At 38.1% G+C, this 22,405-nt stretch overlaps 1 protein-coding gene across 1 annotated transcript; it reads left to right on the top strand.

Annotated features, from left to right (window-relative positions):
* Positions 1-11,827: 11,827 nt before the first annotated feature.
* LOC142179130 (uncharacterized) lies at positions 11,828-12,595 on the top strand. Its single transcript, XM_075248952.1, has 2 exons — positions 11,828-12,016; positions 12,140-12,595. The coding sequence occupies exons 1-2, from the start codon at positions 11,828-11,830 to the stop codon at positions 12,593-12,595; spliced, it is 645 nt and encodes a 214-aa protein (XP_075105053.1).
* The last annotated feature ends 9,810 nt before the right edge of the window (positions 12,596-22,405 follow it).

Raw genomic sequence — 22,405 nt, 5'->3', positions numbered from 1 at the left:
ATAAAAAAATATTTTCCGAAAAATATTTTCATTCGTACCAAAGAATAAAATAAGCACCAGAAAATGCAAAGAAAAGCAAAATGCAAATACGAGTGGTTACGTAAATAAAGACACAAAATAATTCGACTATAGAAATCAAGAATTATTGCATCTTCAAGTGCACATGGATTCTTCGGATCTTTTTACCTTAAAAATAGCACGGTATAGCCAGTTTTCAGACTAGTCATTCAAAAATAGTCAGCGTTTACGAAGTCAATGAAAAATAACCACTATTTTGCTGCAACAGAGACCGGTCCAACATAATATACTGGAGTTCGGTGCACTTGTGTATGAACACCAGCATATTATGCTGGACCAGTATACTTTGCTAACTCCAGTATAATATACTGGAAACTGGAGCACCGGTGCTCCAAACTCCAGTGTATTATACTGGACAATTATACTTGTTGGAACTCCAGTATATTATGTTGGAGTTCGAGTGTACTTATCCTGGAACTCCAGTATAATATGCTGGAACTCCGGTATAATATACTGACGTATTTTTCGGGGTTTGAACAGTATTTTCGTTCAGATTTATTTTTACATGAAAAGTGGCTAAATTTCGATCACTTTTGAAATTGGGCTATTTAACGACCAGTTGTAAATCTGGTTATTTTTGAATTTCTCCCCTTTTTACCTTTTCATTTTATTTGCGTTAGGAACTTTAGAAATGTTTCCTTTTTTGACTTTGAACAAAATTAATTTCTTCTTGAAAATGAGGTAGAAATTTAAAAAGAGCCAGATTTACAAGTGGTCATTCAAAATAGCTCAATTTTAAAAGTAATCGAAACTTAGGCATTTTTCATGTAATAATAAATATGAACGAAATTATTGTTCAAAATCCGTAAAATACTCTAGCATAATATACTGGAGTTCTAGTATAATATACTGGAGTTCTAGTATAATATACCGGTCCAGCATAATATGCCGGAAGTTCATATGCAGGTGCTCCAATCTACAATATATTATGCTGAAACTTTTCGCGTGTTGGAGTTCCAACATAATATGCTGGAAGTTCTTAGAAGGTGCACCGATCTCCATTATATTATGCTGAAACTTTCCGTGTTGCAGCAAAATAGTGGTTATTTTTCAATAACTTTGCAAACGATGTCTATTTTTGAATGATCAGTTTGAAACTAACTAGCTCGTGCTATTTTTACTCAACTATCTATATGGGTTTGGCCTGCTGGGGCAGTCCAACCCAATCCGTGATTAAATAGACTTGGGCTAAAAAAATTTGAGCTCATTTAAAAACGAAGCTATTAATCCCGGCCCAAGTAAGCCCGTGACTCATAGGTTTGGCTCATGCTGGATTGGGCCGGCCCGTAGGCTTGATAATATAGTTAATTAAAATATAAAAAATAGAGAAAGAAATAGTAGTCTAACCTCAATTTGGTAATATTTTTTATGTGAGTATAAATAACTTTTTGTTCTTAAAATTTTAGTTATGTTTAATGTTTAAGTTAGGGGTAGGCATTCAGTATTTCTGTTCGATATTAAGAATTTCGGTTCGATATTTCTATATTCGATTTATCAATTGTATATACCAAATACCGTACCAATCCAATACTTCAGAATCCAAATGCACCATTCTACGTCTTGTAACTTGTGACGATGACTCATCGTGTTTCCTTGTCATTGTTTTCAAAATACATTACTGCGAAGAAGTAGTTTCCATGTAAAATGCTTTCAAGAGACAAACTTAACCATTATCATCTCTCAATTTCAACTTTATACACCAGAAAAGTGCACCAAAAAGGCAAAAATTATTAAGGTATGTTTAGGCCAACTTCAGCCTTAGCCGACTTAATAAATCAATAATCTGTAAATCACGAGGTACAACCATTTAAGATACACACTTGTTTATCACATATCTTAGCTTTTAGGCTTATCTAAAAGGATCAACACAAGAAAATAAGCTATTTGTTAAAAAATACAGAGTTACACACTGAAGATTGAAGAATGAAGGTAAATAATGAGGAAACAAGAAGTCACGTTTGAGAGTCTCTATCGCAGTCGCAGTCGCAGCCACAAGCTCACACAGCCGATCTGTATTCTGTTCTTCACTTAATGGAGAGAAACCTAATTATAATTTCAATCCTTAGAAACAAGGGAAAGAGATGGACTTGGGCTTAGTCTTGAGTTACTGGGCCAGAAATAAACCTAAAATATTGGGTTGGGCTAGAGGCAGTGTAGGACTACTGGACTAGGGAACTATTTTATAACTTCGGTATTTCGGTATACCGAAGTATCAAACTCTTAATACCGAGGACCATACCGTTATACCGAAATACCAAAAAATTCATACCGAATTATACCAAATTAATTTGGGTCGATTCAAAATTCGATTTTTCGAATTTTATGCCCACCCTTATGTTTAAGTAATTAACATTGCTTAACCCGTATGGGTTGGTTAGGGTGGGCTGGACAGCCCATATTAACAGTTGTAATCATCGATCATTTTAGGAATTTTTACATACCTATACCATATACCAAACTTTATTACCTTCATTGTTTAAGGATTGTGTTAATTACATTTAAGCATACCAAATTACCATTTATATACCATAATTCAAATTAAGGGTATAATTATTTCTTCATTTATTTTAGGCGTGATTTTAGGACCGTATTTTCACTTTATTTCGTTTACCCGCCTCTCTCTCCTTACCCCTCCCCCTACGATTTACCTTCAGTTAATTTCCCCCCCTCCCCCCCACCCACGATTTACCTTCAGTTTTTCCCCCATTCTCGTACAATCTCTTCTCACCCACAGTTACCATCACTTTCTTCTCCACTTAATTACCTACAGTTGTATCCCCCACGATTTGAATTCATTTCCATCTTTGACCTCTTTTTTTTTTTTGGGCAGTGGTTGAAGGTTACTGGTTAACACAGTCGATTGAAACTCGGAGAAGAAGAAGAAGAAGAAGAAGAAGAAGAAGAAGAAGAAGAAGAAGAAGAAGACATATTTCCAGAATTTGTAGATATTTTGTAGTCAAATTGTAGTCAAATTAGAAAAATTGTAGATAAATTGTAGACTATTTTTTGCAGAAGATTTTGTAGAAGCTTTAGCCGTTTTGGATTTGTGAAAACAGAAAATAATGCATCTACAATCAGAATACAAATAATCTACAATTTATCTACAAGATATCTACAAAATAGATACATTGAATTTTAATATCCAAATTCTCATTTCAATTGTAGCATAATTGGCATTTTCGACATAATTGTAGAAGATTTGTAGAAGTTTTAGTCTTCCCAATCTACAATTCATCTATAATTTATCTACAACTTATCTACAATATATCTACAATTCTACAATTTAACTACAATTTATCTACAATTTCTGGAAATACGTCTTCTTCTTCTTCTTCTTCTTTCAATCTAAAATTCAGTCAAAACCAAGTCTAATCTTCACCAAAACCCCTCAAAATTGAGATATAAACTCCTAAACATATTCCGAATTACTTACAACAACAACCAATCCAAACAAATAATGATTTTTGAAAACCCAAATTTGAATTCAAAGCTTTCAAGCTTTTAATGACTATCAATGGTGGAAAATATATGGAAGAACAGATGAAGATGAAGAACAGAAATCTCCTTTCCGTTTGATTACTGGAGCTTCAGTAGCTTGCGTTTTTTGAGAATTGTAGTTGAGTGAGAGAAGAGAGATCTCTTTCCGTTGAGGAAGGAGAGAATTACGCAACAATGAGATCTCCTTCCGTTTCAAAATTCGAATTTAATGTTGACAGAATCACACGCAGATCTGGTGCCTTCATTTTAGCGCGTTTTTTATGGCAAAATCTACCTATTTTTGGATTGGTATATAATTTGTAGTAAAAGTGTGGACTACACGGGTAAATAACAAATTATGAACATTTCTGGTAATAAGGTTTGATATATGGTATATATAGGTAAAAATCCCATCATTTTAGTTCCGGATAGCAAATAAGCCATCTTTACTTTTATATAGAAAACTTCTCTTGTGAATTTGCGTCAACATCCAAAACTAATCTATCTTTTTTTTATATATATAATTCACCCTTACTTACACTCCAATACTACAAGATAATTGCTTTATTAAAAATAAATAATTCTTTTTCCAATGTGACATATTTGTCATAATATTATATCTTTTTTGATTTGTAATAATTACATGAGTCATACATACAATGATTGTGCATAATCACTCGTAATATTAACAAGGAAAAGCTGTAGTATGACTTCTTAAATTAATTTTATGTAATAAACTTTTATTAAAATAATTACAAAAATCATTCATTTCATTAATGGGAACGTACCACTTTTGTTTGCTTGTTTCTCCAAATTTAGGGTACGAATTGTATTTCCTTTAGGGCATTGGAAAGCCACCCTATAATTGAATTTGAGTGTAATTAGTTGTAATTATACATTTTTAATGTGTTTGTCTGATCAAGTAATTACTAGATCATCATATAATTAGTTGTATTTGGGGGGGGGGGTAATTACACTCTCTATTTTTCAGGAGGGAGGGGCGGGAGAAGGGGGAGTTGAAAATTGCTGATAATTACCTGGTGTACTTACAAGGTTATTTTTTTGAATCTCTTTTCTTTTGTTTTTGATTTATTTTTATTATTTATTCTTTTTAATATGTTTTTTCTTATAACTTTTTGAATTTATCCAAATATTATTCTTTTTACATTATTTATCTTTTATTTTCTTATTTCTTAGTTTCCAACATTTACTTCAGAGTGTTTTTATGCATAATTTCTCATGCTTTGTTTCTTTATTAATTATTTTTATTGCTCTTAACTATTTTATTTTTCCAAAAAATTATACAACGTAGGGTGTTTTTGGTATAATGAAAAATATTTTCTTGGAAAATAAGTAGTAATTTAATTTATTTTTCTGTGTTTGGTACGCAAATTAAGGAAAATATTTTCTCAAGTGTATTCATAAATAATTTTGATACAATAAACATGAAGCCACAAACTTTCGAACCAACAACCTTCCGAACCCACAAATTTCATAAGCTTATGAACCGCAAAACTTTCGAAACCGCGAAATTTTGAACCCGTAAACTTCGAAACACTAACCTCTGAACTCATAACTTTGGAACTTGTAAAATTTCGAACCTCTAAACCGAAAGATGAAAAAGATAAAACTGAATATATATATATTCCAGAAGGGGGGAGGTGGGGCAGTGGGTGGGTGGTGGTGGGGGGTTGGGGGTGGGGGTGGGGGTGGAATTTGTGGCGTCAACCCATCGGGTTTATCGTTTTTCTAATTTCTTCTCTAGCCGAGTGCGAAAGATTACCTTTTGATTTACCAGAAGCAGAAGAAGAATTAGTAGTAAGGTATCAAACCAAATATTCAGGTATCAAATTTGGTTTATTTTACATTGCTTCATATCTGAATCTACTAGTTTCTTCATTATTTGTAACAATTCTTTACTTAGGAGGTTGGAACACTAATTGGTATCTTTATCACATTAGCCAAAACTTATTTGTTTTTGTTCATTCATATTGCAACAAGATAGACTTTACCGAGGCTGAGAATGGACCAACTATTTAATCTTGGGTGGAAATTTCTTTTACCTATTTCTCTAGGTAATCTATTATTGACAACTTCGACCCAACTGTTAGGGATATAGTAGATATGCCTTAGATTCACTATCATATTTGATGATTTGAACATATTTTTGTGAACGCTATTTGATATAAAAATATATGGTATTTGATATTCTTTTATCATAGTTATTGTTAATTGTTTGATTAACTTGATAAGGTCCTTGATTAAATTTTGAGACTTGACATTGTGATGGAGATCATGATAATGAGAGTAAAGTTTCTTATAGTTTAATCTAAATTTGTTCTTGATCATATGATTATTAATTTGGACATTAGTAATCTAGTTAGATCAATATTTATGTGATCGGCTTTATGGGATAAAGATTAGTTGATCTCATTAACTAAATCACATAGATAGATGATGCATATAAAGATATGATCATTGAACCGACTCATTGGATAATTCCTAATGGTTAGAATTACCATAAACTGTCAATAGAATATTCTCTTGAAGAATGTAATGTAAGAATTTCCTTTGACCTGAAAATAAAATTTGAAAAGCCAGCAGCAAGTAGTTTTAGGTTCATATAATTTCCAAGAAGTATTCCCTCAAAGAAGCCAAACTTTTGAAGTCGATATAAAAAAATAATGTCAAATTTTAATAGCGATTGTCGATATATTTAATGTTAGTGACAATACAATTGAAAGAACTAACTAGTAACACCACAGATGCTAGCATACTTAGACTACACAGCTTTGAGATTCTTAGTACAACTAGAGCACTGTTAGAGAAAACATAAAATGCCAAAGAGATAAGTAACTGCATTGTTTTTGCCATGTGCTAGCAAGAGTATGTCATACGGTAAAATAAAATTTCTATTGCATTCGCTAACAGAAAGCATATGTTAATACATGCATGATCAATAGATGCAACTTTAGGATGGTTCCTTAAGGTTCTACTTATTCTTGCTAGACCCTCAGTAAATAAGTAGCAAATGCAGCACTGTCTTTGGACAGTTTAACTTAACCACCATAATCATTTCAAAAAGGTACAAGGAACATGATTTTACAGAAAATGAATAATCAATATAGTCTACAAAGCTCCCTAAAAGCTCCAAAAGGGACAAAAATACCCAAACTTTGAAAAGGAATAAGTAGTACTCCCTTACGACACACTTTCTTTATTAGTCTGTTTCAAAAAGAATAATACATTTCCATATTTAGAAACGATTTAACTTTAAACTTTTCATTTTACTCACTTTACCTTAATGAGAAGCTCTCTTATAGCCACACTCGCAATTGTGCCCCGTAAAGGTTTTAGGATTACATGTTTCAAAAGTCTTTCTCTTTTTTTCTTAAACTTTGTGCCAAGTGAAACTACATAGTCTAAATTGAAACGGAGGGAGTAGGATTTAGTAGAAGGAAGATGAGAGATAGAAAATAGATACATGCATGAGGTTGCGGTTGGCCAAGCCCCATCTCTCTCTCTTCTTCTCTCCTTAAACCCTGAAGCTTTCACTGTGGAAATGGCATAGCCCCTCTTCCCTTTTTCCATGTTAAGGTGCGTTCCCTTTCTTATTCTTGGGCCTTTTCTCAATGACCCATAATACTGCGATGAAGTCCACTGGGCTTCCAGCAGATTAGACCCTTTAAGAAAGTAAAAATAGCACGGATTAATCAGTTTTTGGATTGGTCATTATTTTGCTGCAACACGATCGGTGCACTTGTGTATGAACTTTCAACATATTATGCTGGAACTTCAATACGCTGAAAGTTCCAGCATAATATACTGGAGATTGGAGCACCCATATATGAATTTTAAGCATATTATGTTGGACCGGTGTATTATGTTGGAAGTCCAGTATATTATACTGGAAGTCCAGTATATTATACTAGAGTTCCAGTATATTATACTGGAATTCCAGTATATTATGCTGAAGTATTTTCTGGATTTTGAATGTTGTTTTCGTTCAGATTTATCTTTACATGAAAAGTGGACAAATCTTGATTACTTTTGAAACTGTAGCTATTTTTGAATGATCACGTGTAAATCTGGCATTTTTTGAATTTCTCCCTTTAAGAAATAGGGAAGATATCAGATAGCCTAATTTACAGCTGGCAATTGAAAAATAGCCACAGTTTCAAAAGTAATCGAAATTTAGCCACATTAAAATCTGAACAAAAGCACCTTAAAAATCCGGAAAAATTTCAGCATAATATTCTAGAGTTCGAATTCTTTACATATGAGATTCCAAAATAATGTTCTGGAATTTCATAATGTGCTGGAGTTCCAACATAATGTGTTAGAAGTTTATACGCAAGAGCTCCATAATGTATCATATTATGCTAGACTTTTCGTGTTTCAGCTACAGTATATTTGTCCATAATTTATCTTATCATAAAATAGCGGCTATTTTTAAATGACTTTGCAAACGTTGGCTATTTTCGATTATCAGTTCAAAAATTGGCTAGCCCATGCTATTTTCACTAAGAAATAAGATCTTATACAAATATCTAGCCGGATTCACTGTTTACTTTTTTTTAGCCGATATGCATATATTATGCATTTTTCATACAAGAATATACATGTATTATACATCCTTCGAGTATTTTTATTTTTAGTCTAAGAGATTGAGTAAAAAGTTATTTAGGTTAATTCTTCTAAAAAATTGATTGGAATTTGCAAAACTTGGCCTGGTACTTGTGTGAGTATGATATAATTAAAGGGTAAATTTCACATATGGTCATAACTTTACTTTTTTTCTCCAAAGTCATATAACTTTGTTTTCTCACACAAAAATCATATAACTATGATTATTTTTTTCACCAAAGTCGTATAACTTTGCTTTAAGACTCTCTTATTTTCTCAAGGCTTGTCACCTCTTGTATTTTCCTTCACTTGACTATGGACTCTGTCATCTTGTCATATTTTGATTTACCTTTATCACCTATTTATCGTACCTTACTCGTAATGCTTCATTTACGCTCTTCTTATTTTTCTGCTAATATTGATGTATATCACATTATTCTGAAAACTTCAATAAAACCTTGTTTCACTTTAGCTCTCTTGGCTCATTCCATCATTTTGGGTTACTCTAACACCACCTGGATCCTGATATTCCATCATTCTCTTAAACAATATTTGCTAACTCCCACGGGGCATTGATTGTAGCCTATATTATATAATTTAGATGCTATTTACACTCTAATTTAACCGCGCTTTATTGATGTTTGAATATTAAAAGATAACAAAATGCTCTAATTGAGAAATTTATGTTTTGCAAGAGCCACTCCGAGCTAGGAGGGATATAAAGAACATTTGGGAGTCATTTATGAATGTACAAGGCCACTCAAAGGTTAGCCTGGGCAAAACGAAGCGAGGAAAGCAAGAAAAAATGCAAAAGGCAGGTCCGCGGTGCGAACCACTCGCGGAGTGAAGGCAATGTAGAGGCTAAAGTCTGCGGCCGGATCCGTGGTTGAATCAGCGGTCGCGAATGGGTTTTTAAACGCGAAAGAACGCATGGGCTTTTGTGTAATTTCTTGGGCAACTAACCTAAACCTATAAGAGCCCAAACTCGCCCAGAAGTCAGATTAGGCTTGTTTTAGACAATATTGGAGGCAAGAACTTGGAAGAGAAGATCAAGCAATTCTTTAGAGTTTCTATCTTCTTCTTACTTCTGATTATGAATTATGAATCATATTAGTGTTATGTTTTGCATTAGTGTGAGTAGCTAAACTTCTAATCTACGGTTATGATGGAACCTATTGAAGGATGAATTTCTTGTTATGTTAGTATAATTTTGCCATAGTTTTATCTCTATTTATTCAACTATATGCTTGTTGTTGTTTATTAAAGGGCCCTCAATTAGCTGTTCCTTTTTAGTGTGTATTACTCGGGAGAGAGTGCATATTTAGGTAGTTGTTGAACAACATCACTCCTAATGTATATGAGGGATGCTCGCGAAAGCAGACCTACCGAGACACTTGTGCCTGTGCCCATTGAGGTAGATGATTCAGCAGGGGTTGACTGAGGTGACGGTACAACAAGATCAAAAAGATTCTAACAAAAAAAATAGAGGTTGTGAAAGAGACTAAGAGAGCACAGGAACCGATAGTGGAGGCAGTGCTTGAACAAGAAAAAATTCAGATCACATGGAAGAAACGACCTCCAGCACCATTCCCACATAGACTGGGCAAATATCAGAAAGATGAGCAATACAAGAAATTCTTGGAGATGTTGAAGCAAATTCAGGTAAACATTGCATCGATTGATGTTTTAAAGAAGATGCCTGGATATGCAAAAATGATGAAGGACTTGATGTCCCATAAGTTCGACTTCCAAGACTTGGCCACAGTTACACTAACTCAGACTTGTAGTGTTGTTGTAACGAGACCCATTATTGAAAAGCTGTCTGACCCAGGGAGTTTCACAATTCCTTGCACTATAGGTAACTTTGTATTTGCTAAGGCACTGTGTGATTTGGGGGCAAACATAAATCTTATGCCCCTAGCTATCTATAAAAGACTCAGGATTGGAAGAGCTAGACCCACGTCCATGTTAATGCAGCTGGTTGACAGGACAGTAAAGAGACCCTCTGATATTCTAGATGATGTGTTGGTGCAGGTTGGGAAGTTTGTGTTCCCAGTAGATTTTGTCATTTTTGATTGTCGGGTTGATGAGGAAATTCCCATAATTTTGGGAAGACCATTCTTGGCCACTGGGAGAGCTCTAATTGACTGTGAAACTGGAGAGCTCAAGATGAGATTATTGATGAAGAGATAACATTCAACGTGCAGAAATCTATGAGGCGGCCAAGTGAATTCGCCAATTGCTCTCTAATAGATATCGTGGATGTAATTTTGAAAGAGGATGATGAGACATTGAACATTCAAGATCCTCTAGCAGCTTGTCTCATGAACCTAGATAAAGCTAATGGAGAAGAATTGGCAGAGTGGGTACTTGCTCTTGAAGGCAAAGTTTTTTGGAATAATGAGCTCGAATTTGAGCCTTTTCACTTCGAGGAAAGAAAAACTCCTCTTGTTAATCCATCCATAGAGACCCCCAAAGTTGGAGCTGAAGCCACTGCCCACCCATCTCAGGTATTTTAGGACCTAACTCAATATTACTGGTTATTATCTTATCTATTTTGTTAGATGTGCAGGCAGAACAACTTTTGCAGGTACTGATAGAGTGCAAGACTGCAATTGGGTAGACCATTGTAGACATCTAGGGGATTAGCCCGGCCTTTTGTATGCATAAGATTCTACTGGAAGATGGGCACAAACCTTCTAGAGTACACCAAAGAAGGTTGAACCCCAACATAAAGGAAGTGGTGAAGAAAGAAGTTATTAAGTGGTTAGATGCGGGAATCATATTCCCTATCTTTGACAGCAACTAGGTTAGACTAATTCAGTGTGTATCAAAGAAAGATGGAATGACGGTAGTGAAAAATGAGAAAAATGAATTAATCTCTACACAAACCGTCATAGGTTGGAAAATATGTATAGATTATAGGAAGTTGAACTTGGTACTCGGAAAGTCCACTTCCCACTTCCATTCATTGATCATATGTTAGATAGACTGGCAGGGAGGTCCCATTTTTGTTTTCTGGATGGGTACTCAGGGTACAATCAGATCTCTATTGCACCAGAGGACAGAGAAAAGACCCCGTTCATCTGTACTTACGGGATTTATGCTTTTCGGAGAATACCGTTTGGCCTATGCAATGCACCTGCCACATTCCAAAGGTGCATGATGGTCATCTTCACGAACATGGTAGAGGAAATAATGGAGGTTTTCATGGATTATCTCTCAGTGGTGGGGAATTCATTCGATGATTGCCTTAAGAACTTGAAAAGAGTATTGAAGAGGTGTATAAAGACTAATATGGTACTAAACTGGAAGAAGTGCCATTTTATGGTACAAGAAAGTATAGTCTTGGGACACTTGGTGTCAAGTAAGGGCATTGAGGTGGATCGTGCAAAGGTCGACGTGATAGCAAAGCTTCCACCACCAACTTCCGTAAAAGCAATCAAAAGTTTCCTTGGGCATACCGATTTCTATAGGAGATTTATAAAAGACTTTTCCAAAATTGCTAATCCTTTGTGTAAATTTCTTGAAAAAGATCACTCTTTTGTGTTTTTAATGATTGTAGGGTAGCATTTGAGGAATTGAAGAAGAGACTGGTCACAACACCTATCATTGTTGCCCCCACTAGGAGCAACCCTTTGAGCTAATGTGTGATGCAAGTGACTATGTTGTGGGAGCAGTGCTTGGGCAGCGGAAAGATAAAATCATGCACCCAATATACTACGCAAGTATAACATTGAGTGGAGCCCACCTGAACTACACTGTGACTGAGAAGGAGATGCTGGCAGTAATGTTTGCATTTGACAAGTTCAAATCGTACCTGATAGGCTCGAAGGTAATTGTCTATACTAATCGTGCTGCTATCAGGTACATAACCGAGAAGAAAGAGTCAAAACCGCGCCTGATTCGTTGGCTGCTACTGCTACAAGAGTTTGACTTGGAAATTCGTGATCGATAGGGAACAGAAAACCAAATAGCTGACCATTTGTCGAGACTGGAAGGAGCTGAAAAAGCGGTTGAGGTAGAAGAGATTCTGGAAACCTTTCCAGATGAGCAACTACTAGCCACAAGTCTTGAGGAAGTGCCATGGTATGCAGACATTGGAAACTACCTAGCGACCGGTATAATTTCTTATGACATTTCCCCTGTGCAAAAGAAAAAGTTCTTCCGTGATTGTTTCATGTATTATTGGGATGAACCTTATCTGTTTAGGATTTGTGTTGACAACATGATCCAGAGATGTATCCCTGAGATAGACCAGTCTTCTATTTTGCAGGCATGTCACACATCAGCATATGGTGGACATTTCGGAGGAGTCAGGACAGCCGCGAAAGTTCTGGAAGCAGGATTCTTACTGGTCAACAGTGTTCAAGATGCACAGTTATGGGTAAAAGGCTGTGATGAATGCCAGTGAATTGAGAATATTTCCCGTCTCCATGAGATGCCTATGAACCCAATTCAGGAGGTCGAAGTGTTCGATGTATGGGGAATCGACTTCATGGGGCCCTTCGTCAGTTCATATGGCAACAAGTACATACTTGTCGCTATAGACTACATGTACAACTAGGTGGAAGCTGTAACACTCCCCACCAATGATGCAAATGTGGTGATTGGGTTTTTGAAAAAGAACATATTTACTCGGTTTGGCACCCCAAGGGCCATAATCAATGACGGAGGCAATCATTTATATAATCGAGCCTTCGAGAAGTTGCTAGAGAAGTATGATGTATGCCACAAGGTGGCCACTCCATATCATCCGCAGACAAGTGAGCAATTGTAAGTGTCAAATAGAGAAATAAAGAGTGTGTTAACTAAGAACGTGAATGCCATAAGAACGAACTGGGCAAGAAAGTTAGATGATGCATTCTGGGCTTATAGAACCGCTTTCAAAACACCAATTGGCATGTCTCCATACAAGTTGGTATTTGGGAAGGTGTGCCACTTGCTGGTGGAGTTGGAGCATAGAGCTTGGTGGGCACTGAAACAGTTGAATCTCGACATGGATGCTGCGGGAATAAGTAGAGTCACGGAGTTGCATGAACTTGATAAGTTCTGCTATCTTGCTTTTGAGAGCACAAGATTGTACAAAGAGAGAATGAATATATTACATGATAAGAACATTATTGAGTGGAATTTTAAACCCGGAGATACGGTATTGCTTTAAAACTCAAGACTAAGGCTATTTTCGGGTAAACTAAATTTATAATGGCCAGGGCCATTTTGTGTGGTTGAAGTACACCCTACTAGTGCCGTAGAGATTGCCGCTGAGAATGACTCTTGCATGTTTAGAGTCAATGGGCATAGGTTAAAACATTATGTGGGCATGGATGAAGCAAAGGAAGTGTCAGTAACCTATTTGACCGAGCCTCAAAGGTTGAGCGAACCTTAAATGCGCTTATCTGTATCGTGCTGCAACGTTAAATCAGGCGCTGCATGGAGGCAACCCATTGAATTGTTGTAACGTTGTGCCGCGATATTAACTCAGGCGTTTCTTGGGAGGAAACCCATGATCTTTTTCTTTTGTTTTTATTTTGTTGTTGTATTTGATGTGAACGATACTAACCAAACTACTAGTGTGCATGGAAAGATTTGTGCACATTGGAAGGAGGCGGTGTCAAAAGTTAACCCCAGAAGAGGTAAAATTGAATAAAAGGTAAAAATTATTCGGAACGGTGATCCGCGGCCGCGCACTAGACCGCGTGTCTGAACGCGGAGATTGGACGAAACACTATTGTGGATCCGCAGCCGTGGACTGGACCGCAGACTTGACCGTGGACTTTGGCACGTCTTCTACCTTAGGTCCACGACCACGGACCCGGTGGCACCTGGGGCTGATCACAATGATGCCTCGGATGAGTCTGAGGATGATGATGATGGTTAGGAGGAGGCTATGCATGCCTCACCCCCACAGGTGTAGGTCCCAGATGAGGCAGGTCTATCTTAGTCCCGCCGAAGTACTCGCCTGACATCTCTGGAGTAGGAAATGGCAGGGTTGCGCACTTCAGTCACAGACCTGGGTACTAGAGTTGATGCTTTGGCTACTCAAAGTGCAAAGTCCAAAAAGAAGATCATGGGTTGGCTGCGGGCGCTAGGATGAGCTTACCACCTTGACCTTTGCACTGTCTCCAACCAGGACTGAGTCACCAGGGAAGTCCCCTTACCTTACCTTGCTTTAATTTATTTGATATGGGGACATGCCAATTTTTTAAGTGTGGGGTGGGGGATGTTGTTGTATGTTGTTGTATATTTATATAGTTGGTTTTGTAGTTTCTTTTGATAAATCAACTTCGTCTTGGCCCAACGATGGATACCACTCGAGTGGTTTCTTGAGGGACTAAAGTCGAACAAGAAAAAACCAAAAAGATTTTTATTTTGTAGTAGTGTATCAAATCCACCTTGGTTTTTCTTTAAACCGCGGTTCTTTTTTAACGGTCTTATTTAAACTAGGTGTAGTTAGTTTTTTCATTTTTTAGTAAGGAACTTATGGGCGAGGGGCAGAGTTGAAATAGAATCCCTTAACTCCATGATGCCTTGAATATAGACTACTTTAGTGTGACGTTTAGGCTCATTGGTTGACTCTTGAGAAGGCCTTAAAATGTGTGTTCTTAATTTGGCTTAAGTACCTTGAGCGGAGTATCTGATGATCTAATCTGGATTGAGTCATGTGCCATGTGTGTGTGAGGCTTGTGTATTCTATGCTGACATTTAACGCCTAGAACTAGCCTCGCGTGTTTACAAAGCGAAATGGTAGTCTTATTTGGTCTAGGAAGTGATATAGGCATTTCTTTGTTGAACTATATATATACATATTCCACCCACCTAATTGCTATATACCATAGTTAACCCCTTTGAGCATGTAATCCTGTTTCTTTGGCAACCACATTATAAGTCGTACCCAATTTTGAATTATTCATCTATTTGAACCTTGTCACCTCTCATGAGCACTTGAATTGTGATGACGTATGTAAAAGTTAAAGTGTGGGGTGGTTATCTTGGCTTTTGAGTGGAACTGATGAAATAAGGAGAAAGGTGCACTGTGTTGAAAAGTAATACTAAAAGCCACCTGAATTTAAAAAAAAAAGTTGTATTGTGTGAAGAATAGTCTTTGATGGTGGTGGCTTTTGATATAATTGTGCTTAAAGAAGTATGGGGTAATACATATTGATGTGAAGGCGGAGTTGTGGTTTGACATAAGTATGGGTTTGAACGTTAAAATATATGTGTTAAAGTGCTTAGGGAGGTGTAGTCACTATTATATCAAAATGTATCCTACCCGGCCTGCAGCCTACATTACATCCAAATCAAGTCTTAATTGATCCTAGACTAAACAAGCTCAATTAGTAGAGTAGTACATTACGGGCAAGCTTATGGTGCATTTTTTGTGGCACAAGAATGTTCTTTCTGAGGGTGAGCAAATTTTATCTGTTTGAAGTCCTCAATGTGCGTGAATTGTATTGGTTACGAAATAAGTCTCTTTTTTAGTGAGTGGGCACTTGATTCATGAAAGGAAGGTAAGTTTAGACCTCTGACTTAGAGTAAGTAAGCTGGTTAAGAACATTGCATGGCTAGGGAGAGTCCACTTTTGAGGTGTGGATGTTACGCTAATGTAGTTGACCATTGTAAAATATTCTTGGTATGATGAGTAGGGAAGTTGCTTAGTAAATTTGGGCCTGCAAAGTGTGGTTTTATTGCTCGAGAACGACCAATGGTTTAAGTGTAGGGTGTTGATAGTAGCCTATATTATGTAATTTAGATGCTATTTACACTCTAATTTAACCGCACTTTATTGATGATTGAATGTTAAAAGATAGAAAAATGCTCTAATAGAGAAATTTATGTTTTGCAGGAGCCACTTCGATCTATGAGGGAGATAAAGAGCATTTTGGAGTCATTTATGAATGTGCAAGGCCAATCAAAGGTTAGCTCGGGCAAAAAGGAGCGAGGAAAGCAAGAAAAAATGCAAAAGGCAGGTCCGCGACCGCGGACCTGGGCGCGAACCACTCGCGGAGTGAAGTTAGTGCAGAGGCTAAAGTCCGCAGCCGGATCCGCGATTGAATCCGTGACCGCGGACGGGTTTTTAAACTCGAAAGAACGCATGGGCTTTTGTGTAATTTCTTGGGCAACTAATCTAAACCTATAAGAGCCCAAAATCGCCCAGAAGTCAAATTAGGCTTGTTTTAGACAATATTGGAGGCAAGAACTTGGGAGAGAAGATCAAGCAATTCTTAGAGTTTCTATCTTCTTCTTACTTCTAATTGTGAATTATGAATCATATTAGTGCTATGTTTTGCATTAGTATGAGTAGTTAAATTTCTAATCTAGGGTTTTAATGGAACCTATTGAAGGATGAATTTCTTGTTTATGTTAATATAATTTTACCATAGTTTTATCTCTATTTGTTCAACTATATGCTTGTTGTTGTTGATTTAAGCACCCTCAATTAGTTGTTCCTTTTTAGTGTGTATTACTCGGGAGAGAGTGCATATTTAGGTAGTTGTTGAATAACATCACTCCTGATGTATATGAAGGATCAATACGAAGGGTTTAAATGTGGGATTAGGGATAACGAAACCTTGGGTGCAATCTAAGTGAGCCGTAATTAAAGCTATCTAGCGTAATTTAGGAGAATATGTCTAGTATATTGTTATAATTATCCGGGAAAGAGTTACGACAGTTAGAGTGCTCATGATCGATAGAGAAGACTTAGGCAAATTTATAACAAACATAGCGGAAAGGATTTCGACAATAGGGAAAATCATAACCTTAGATCATTCCCATTATTGTTTACAACTCGTTCTTAATTAGTTCTTATTTACAGCATTCACGTTAAGTAATAGTTAGTTAGAAAACAACCATTCTGTTATCTAAATATCTTGGGAAGTTGATTACATGGAATTGTGTGGGTCTGATAGCTGTAATTGATAGGTTAATTCCATATGGGACTCGACTCTGAACCTGTTAACTGGAATATATTTGCAGCGACCACTTTATCCTTTTTATAAGGCATAGTTGGGCATGATCAGACATAACTAAGATGGGTGTGGCCAATTGTACATGCCTCTATTATTGTTGACGGTAACTCAAATACTTATATTTCTCTGCTTGAATTTTAGATACTGATAACCTTCACTAACTGGTACCTCGTACCCTTCTCCACCTTGCTTCTTTTACTTATTGAAACTTGTATCTACTTTCTGATTCTCTAGTTTCTTTTACCATATGGGTGGATAAATATTCACGCCTTAGGGCTCCTTACCAAACACTCCCAGATTTACATGAGTCAGAGGGTCTTCCCTAAGTTCTACAACGAAAGACTAGCTGAGGAAATAAGGAAGAAGGCTTTAACATAATCATAGTGACCTAAAAAGGAAATGATCTTGTAACAACAGTCTCACTACAATATTGTATGCACTCTAAAACAAAGTGGTGATCGCAGCCTACTCCGCACTACTAAAAAGTAGGAAGAGAGGGCTGCAATAGCTTTTACTCGATTTGTGGGTCGGGATCGATTTCCACAGGGAGATAGGAATGGAGTCGAGTATCTATTTAGATTGGGATTGTGTAATTGTTCCAAATATCACTTCCAATCAATTTTGGATTTTTCTTTAATAATCTACTATTATCAACTACTAATTATAATTGCAACTAGATTATGCTAAGCGAGAATTGCTATAAGTTGTATTTAATAGATAAAAAGGCACTAGGGTAGTGGCATCCTCCTAGGTGGCCAATTGACGGGTAATTGAACCTAAGGCACGATTGACATGATTGGGGAAATATGCTATAACCGTTGCACAATTTTACCCACTCTCACACCTCTCGGTAGAGAGAGTGATTTTGCCCAATTGACTTTCTCAAGACCAATAGGGTAGGCAAATTTGCTCAAGCAACTGGGGTTCAAGTCGGGTATTACTCTCTCGAGGTTTAACGTTTTAATTGGGACTATCAATTCTCTTGAGTCCATCCCAAGTCCTTGTTGGGTCCATTTCGGAGACTTAGGCTCTCTTTCTCAAGAAGAACCCAAGTCAACTTAGCACAAACCAGTGTTTGCAACCACCAATTCATAAACTAAACCATAAAGTTGACCCAAATAACAAACACCCATAGTCAATCTAGCCCTAAATCACAATACTCATCAATCACCCACACTAGAGTTGAGTCACAACTCTAACTAATGGGTCTAGCTACTCATGCTTGATGAGAAAAATAGAGAAATAGATGAAGATAAAGACATATTAATTAATTGCTAAGGTAAATACAAAAATGGCTAAGAAAAGTCTTCTCATGAGCACAGCTAACGTCTGATAATATCTGATACCCTAAAAATGGAAAAAGGTTCAATTTATACTAAGCTGGAAAAATTGGACAAAAATGCCCCTACGGGGTCAGTGCGGACCGCACAAAATGGTGTGCGGCCGCACTAGGCTCTTGACTCTACAATTTCAACTCTCTGAACCTAGGCTCCGCGGACCGTGCAGAATTGACCGCGGTCGCGGAGGCTTCCAATGCGGTCCACGCAGAATGGGCTGCGGACCGCATAGGCTTGAACCCTGGCACTTGACATCTCTCTGAACATTGCTTCTGCGGACCTCATGAAATGGTGGTGCGGTCGCGGTGTCTTCAGTGCAGGTCGCACAATATATACTGCGGTCGCACTGCTTTGTTGCCTTCAAATCCAGGTCTCTGAATCTCCCTAGTGCGGACCGCATAAAGTGTACTGCGGCCGCACTAGGCCTGTTTGTCCTGAGTTTGTCTTGTCTTTGGTACTTGTGCAGTTTTCACTCCTTTTGAGCTGATCTTTGACATCTCGTCACTTTGTTGATCAACCCTGCAATCAAGCACAACTTATGAGCCTTTTGGGACTATTTTATATGAATTTATAATCAAAGCGTAAGCAAGAAGGAGCATGAAATGCGGCAAAATCCCTAGTTATCAACTCCCCCAAACTTAAGCTTTTGCTTGTCCTCAAGCAAACAAAATAGGACCCACCCCTAAAGGGAAAATCAAGAATTTTCAGCTGTCCTAAAATAACCTCAACTAGCATCAATTGTGACTAACAATTGCCCTCGATATAAATGAATCATTAACAACGTTTAACCTTTGAAAAACCATGGATCAAGTGCGACACGAAAGTATCAAGAGTTGACTCAACACATCAAAGAACTCTCTCAATTACTTTGGTTATTGTGGAACCCAAACTCACACATCTTCAACTCTCCTTAAGCAAACCTCACCTTTTTGAATATTGGCATACAAACTGAGGTTAATGGAAATCCACTCATCTCTATCAAGAAAAAGTCATAAGTCCGGCTCTAAGTACCATATGTTTGCTCCTCATGTGAGTATCCACTAATGTAAGCATCGTTCAACTCAAGATCATATAGGGCTTTTGTGGAGTCATTGTGAAGGCTTTTGGTTCATCGCAGGGAATGTTTTGATCTAAGTGGGTTCTATCTTCCCTTAAACACTTCTTTTAATTCATTCGGCATACATTCTTTTGACTCTTTGAGTCATCTCACCTCTTTCTAAGGGGTTAGAGGGACACGTTGTCACTCTTTCTTATGCAATTCAAGCCATTTCTCTTTTTCAACTTTCCTTACCTTTCATTCTTTTGCTTTTTTTGAATCCCTTTTTATTATTTTTCACATTGAGCATTCTTTTTGTCTTTTGCTTTTCTTTCTTTTTCATTGCCTTTCCTTTTCTTCATTTTTGTGCCTTTTACCACTTTGTTGCCACCCTCGTCTCTCCCCCCAAACTTATACTTTTGCCATGTACTCAAGGAAAGATCGAGTGCCAAGAGAGGGTATCTTTTAGAATGGATATAGGCTTGTCTCATGGTTCTTGAAAGAAAAAGGTCTAAGGCTCAAAAGAGTTAACTATGGATCATATCATTGGTAGGGTATGGAATTTTTTAAGCTATTATTTGGATCAAGGAGGGCCTATAATCACGTCTCAAGTCAAAATTTATCTAGGATTTTGCCTCAACAAACATTCAGGGCAAGTTCTAGACCAGTGGCTCGGGACTTGGACTCGTAATTTGATTTCTCACCACACAAGCTAAAGGATCTCTAAAGACATAGAGTCGAGGGCCCACAACGACCTTAGATACGATTTGAGCACACAATGGTCCCGAAAAACCACTTAATGATTATCGGTCAAAACAAAAGTCTCAAGATCACGACTTTCACCATCCTAAACACAACATTTTGTCTTTGACCATCAAAGGCAAATGAGCTAGGCCCGAGTGAAGCTTTGCTTGAGGTATCCTTAACTATAAACTACTAAAAACAAAAACAAAAATGGACTCAAACCCTTAAGAAGGTATCCTAAGCTTCTTATGCTCCCGAGCAAGCTCCTTGAGAGCCTTGCTGTGTGAATCGACTGCCTTGGTCAATGTCTCTTGAGTAGTGAGGATTTTCTTCTGGTTCTCAAGTATCTCTTTCAAAGCATCCTCTATCGACTGGGGCACTTGTGGGGCTGGAGGAGCCGACTGAGCCTCTACTGTGGTAGTCAATATGGAAAACTTGGATGAGGCAGTCTGCATCCAGTTGTTTATACTCAGAAGGGCCTGGCTCAGCCGATGGGCAGTGATGGGATGGGCCCAGGTAGATGGGATCTCCGGGCCTGCTGATGTGGAAGGTCCGGGAGGCATCTCAGCATGAGTAGAGGCAGGCTCAGCGGGGGTCTCTACCACAACTAGCTCTTCAGACTGGCCAGTTGGGGCAGAAGCAGGGGCTTTGTAGTTCTTGTCCTTGGGGTTGTCATTCCCCTTAAGTTGTACTAGGAGAACGGGGTTGTCGCATTAACCTTGATGTCATATGGCCTCTTGTCCACCCCCAAGTCCCGGAAGTGCATAGTGAAGGTGCTGGGAAAATGATAGTTCCGGTCATGCTCGGCACCCACTATAGAAATGATTCGGGATATCACATTCCCCACGTTGATGGGGTACCCTGCCATAATGGAAGCAGCCAAAATAGCCCGATGGAGAGGAAGAGTCTGGTCATGGGTAGTAGGATCTAACCGGCTGCACACAAATGTCTCACAACCCCTCGCCTTAAAGTTTAGGGTCCTCCGTAGTATTTTGACCTTAGCTGTCAACCAATCAGGAACGGTACCCGGGATTGCCAGGTACTGAGCTAACCATGGACGTACCTCCTCGCCCATCTCCATCTTTGCCATATAAAGAGACTCATCCTCCTCGTTGAAACCCAAATATTCGTTGAGCGACTTCCCGTCAAACAACACCTTGAGGTTCCGAACCTTGGTCACTTTGGATCCCTTTAAGATGTGGGCTACATTACAATAGAACTTTTTGACCAAGTGTTTGTTGGCGTCCACACAAGCATCTAAGAAGTGTTCCCAACCTATTCTAGTTCTGAACTACCTCTGCATGTCAGGGTTATGGGGTAAAAGGTCTTTGTCAATGAAACTCCGCTCCGGTATCAATTTTCTCACCAGCCACCACTCCCTAAACTTGTGGTATGCCACCTGGCTCACAAACCTATCCTCAAAAACATCGGGCTTTCTAATTCGGGCAATGCCTCCAACCTGGGGCTCTCCACCCTCAGCTACCTCCTCATCCCCTTGCACTTCTTCCTCACCTCTGTCTGCACCCTCCCCAGATAATGATGTTGTGGGGTAGGTGGGGTATTTACCATTGCCGATTGCTGAGCCCTCAAACGACTTAGTAGAAACATGCCCTGGTGCTTGGGTAGTGGGTGATGAGGTAGGGGTGTCTCTATGTCTGGCCCTCTCCAGATACATGATGTATTCTAGGACTGAGTTCGAAGAGATCTCCCGAGAGGGCTCGTACTCACTCCTCGATGTGTCAATAGCTCTGTCAACCGCTTTTATGGCCTTCCTCATGTTCTTTATGTTTTGACGAGCCTGGAGAATTAGTTTAACCATTTTCTGTTTTTTACCCCGGGAAGATTCACCTCTGTCGGGTTGTTTGGAGCCTTTCCTCTTTGTTTAACCATTGCCGGCAAACATCATTCAATGTATTTGTTAGTATCTATACATCAGTTGAAAACAACATTACAAAATGAGTTGCAGAACGAGCCAACAGAATTGCAGACAATTGCAGAAACAGTCTAGTGCGGACCGCACAAAATGGAGTGCGACTGCACAGGGACCAGCATGGACCGCACAAAAACGACTGTGGTTCGCATAGGTATGGGGTTCAGACTACCCATCCTTTGAATCTTACCAGTGCGGCCCGCAC

The sequence above is a fragment of the Nicotiana tabacum genome, chromosome 3 (assembly GCF_000715075.1).
Source record: "Nicotiana tabacum cultivar K326 chromosome 3, ASM71507v2, whole genome shotgun sequence".
NCBI lineage: Eukaryota > Viridiplantae > Streptophyta > Magnoliopsida > Solanales > Solanaceae > Nicotiana > Nicotiana tabacum.
Note: the sequence above shows the minus strand (reverse complement) of the source record. Positions and strands in the feature narration are given on the sequence as shown.

What these genes read in the sequence shown, in the direction of transcription:
- LOC142179130 (XM_075248952.1), top strand. Translation starts at nt 11,828, where the DNA reads ATGTGTGATGCAAGTGACTATGTTGTGGGAGCAGTGCTTGGGCAGCGG. An exon ending in CGTACCTGATAGGCTCGAAG is followed by an intron (nt 12,017 to 12,139) that starts GTAATTGTCTAT and finishes CGTGATCGATAG; the next exon opens with GGAACAGAAAACCAAATAGC.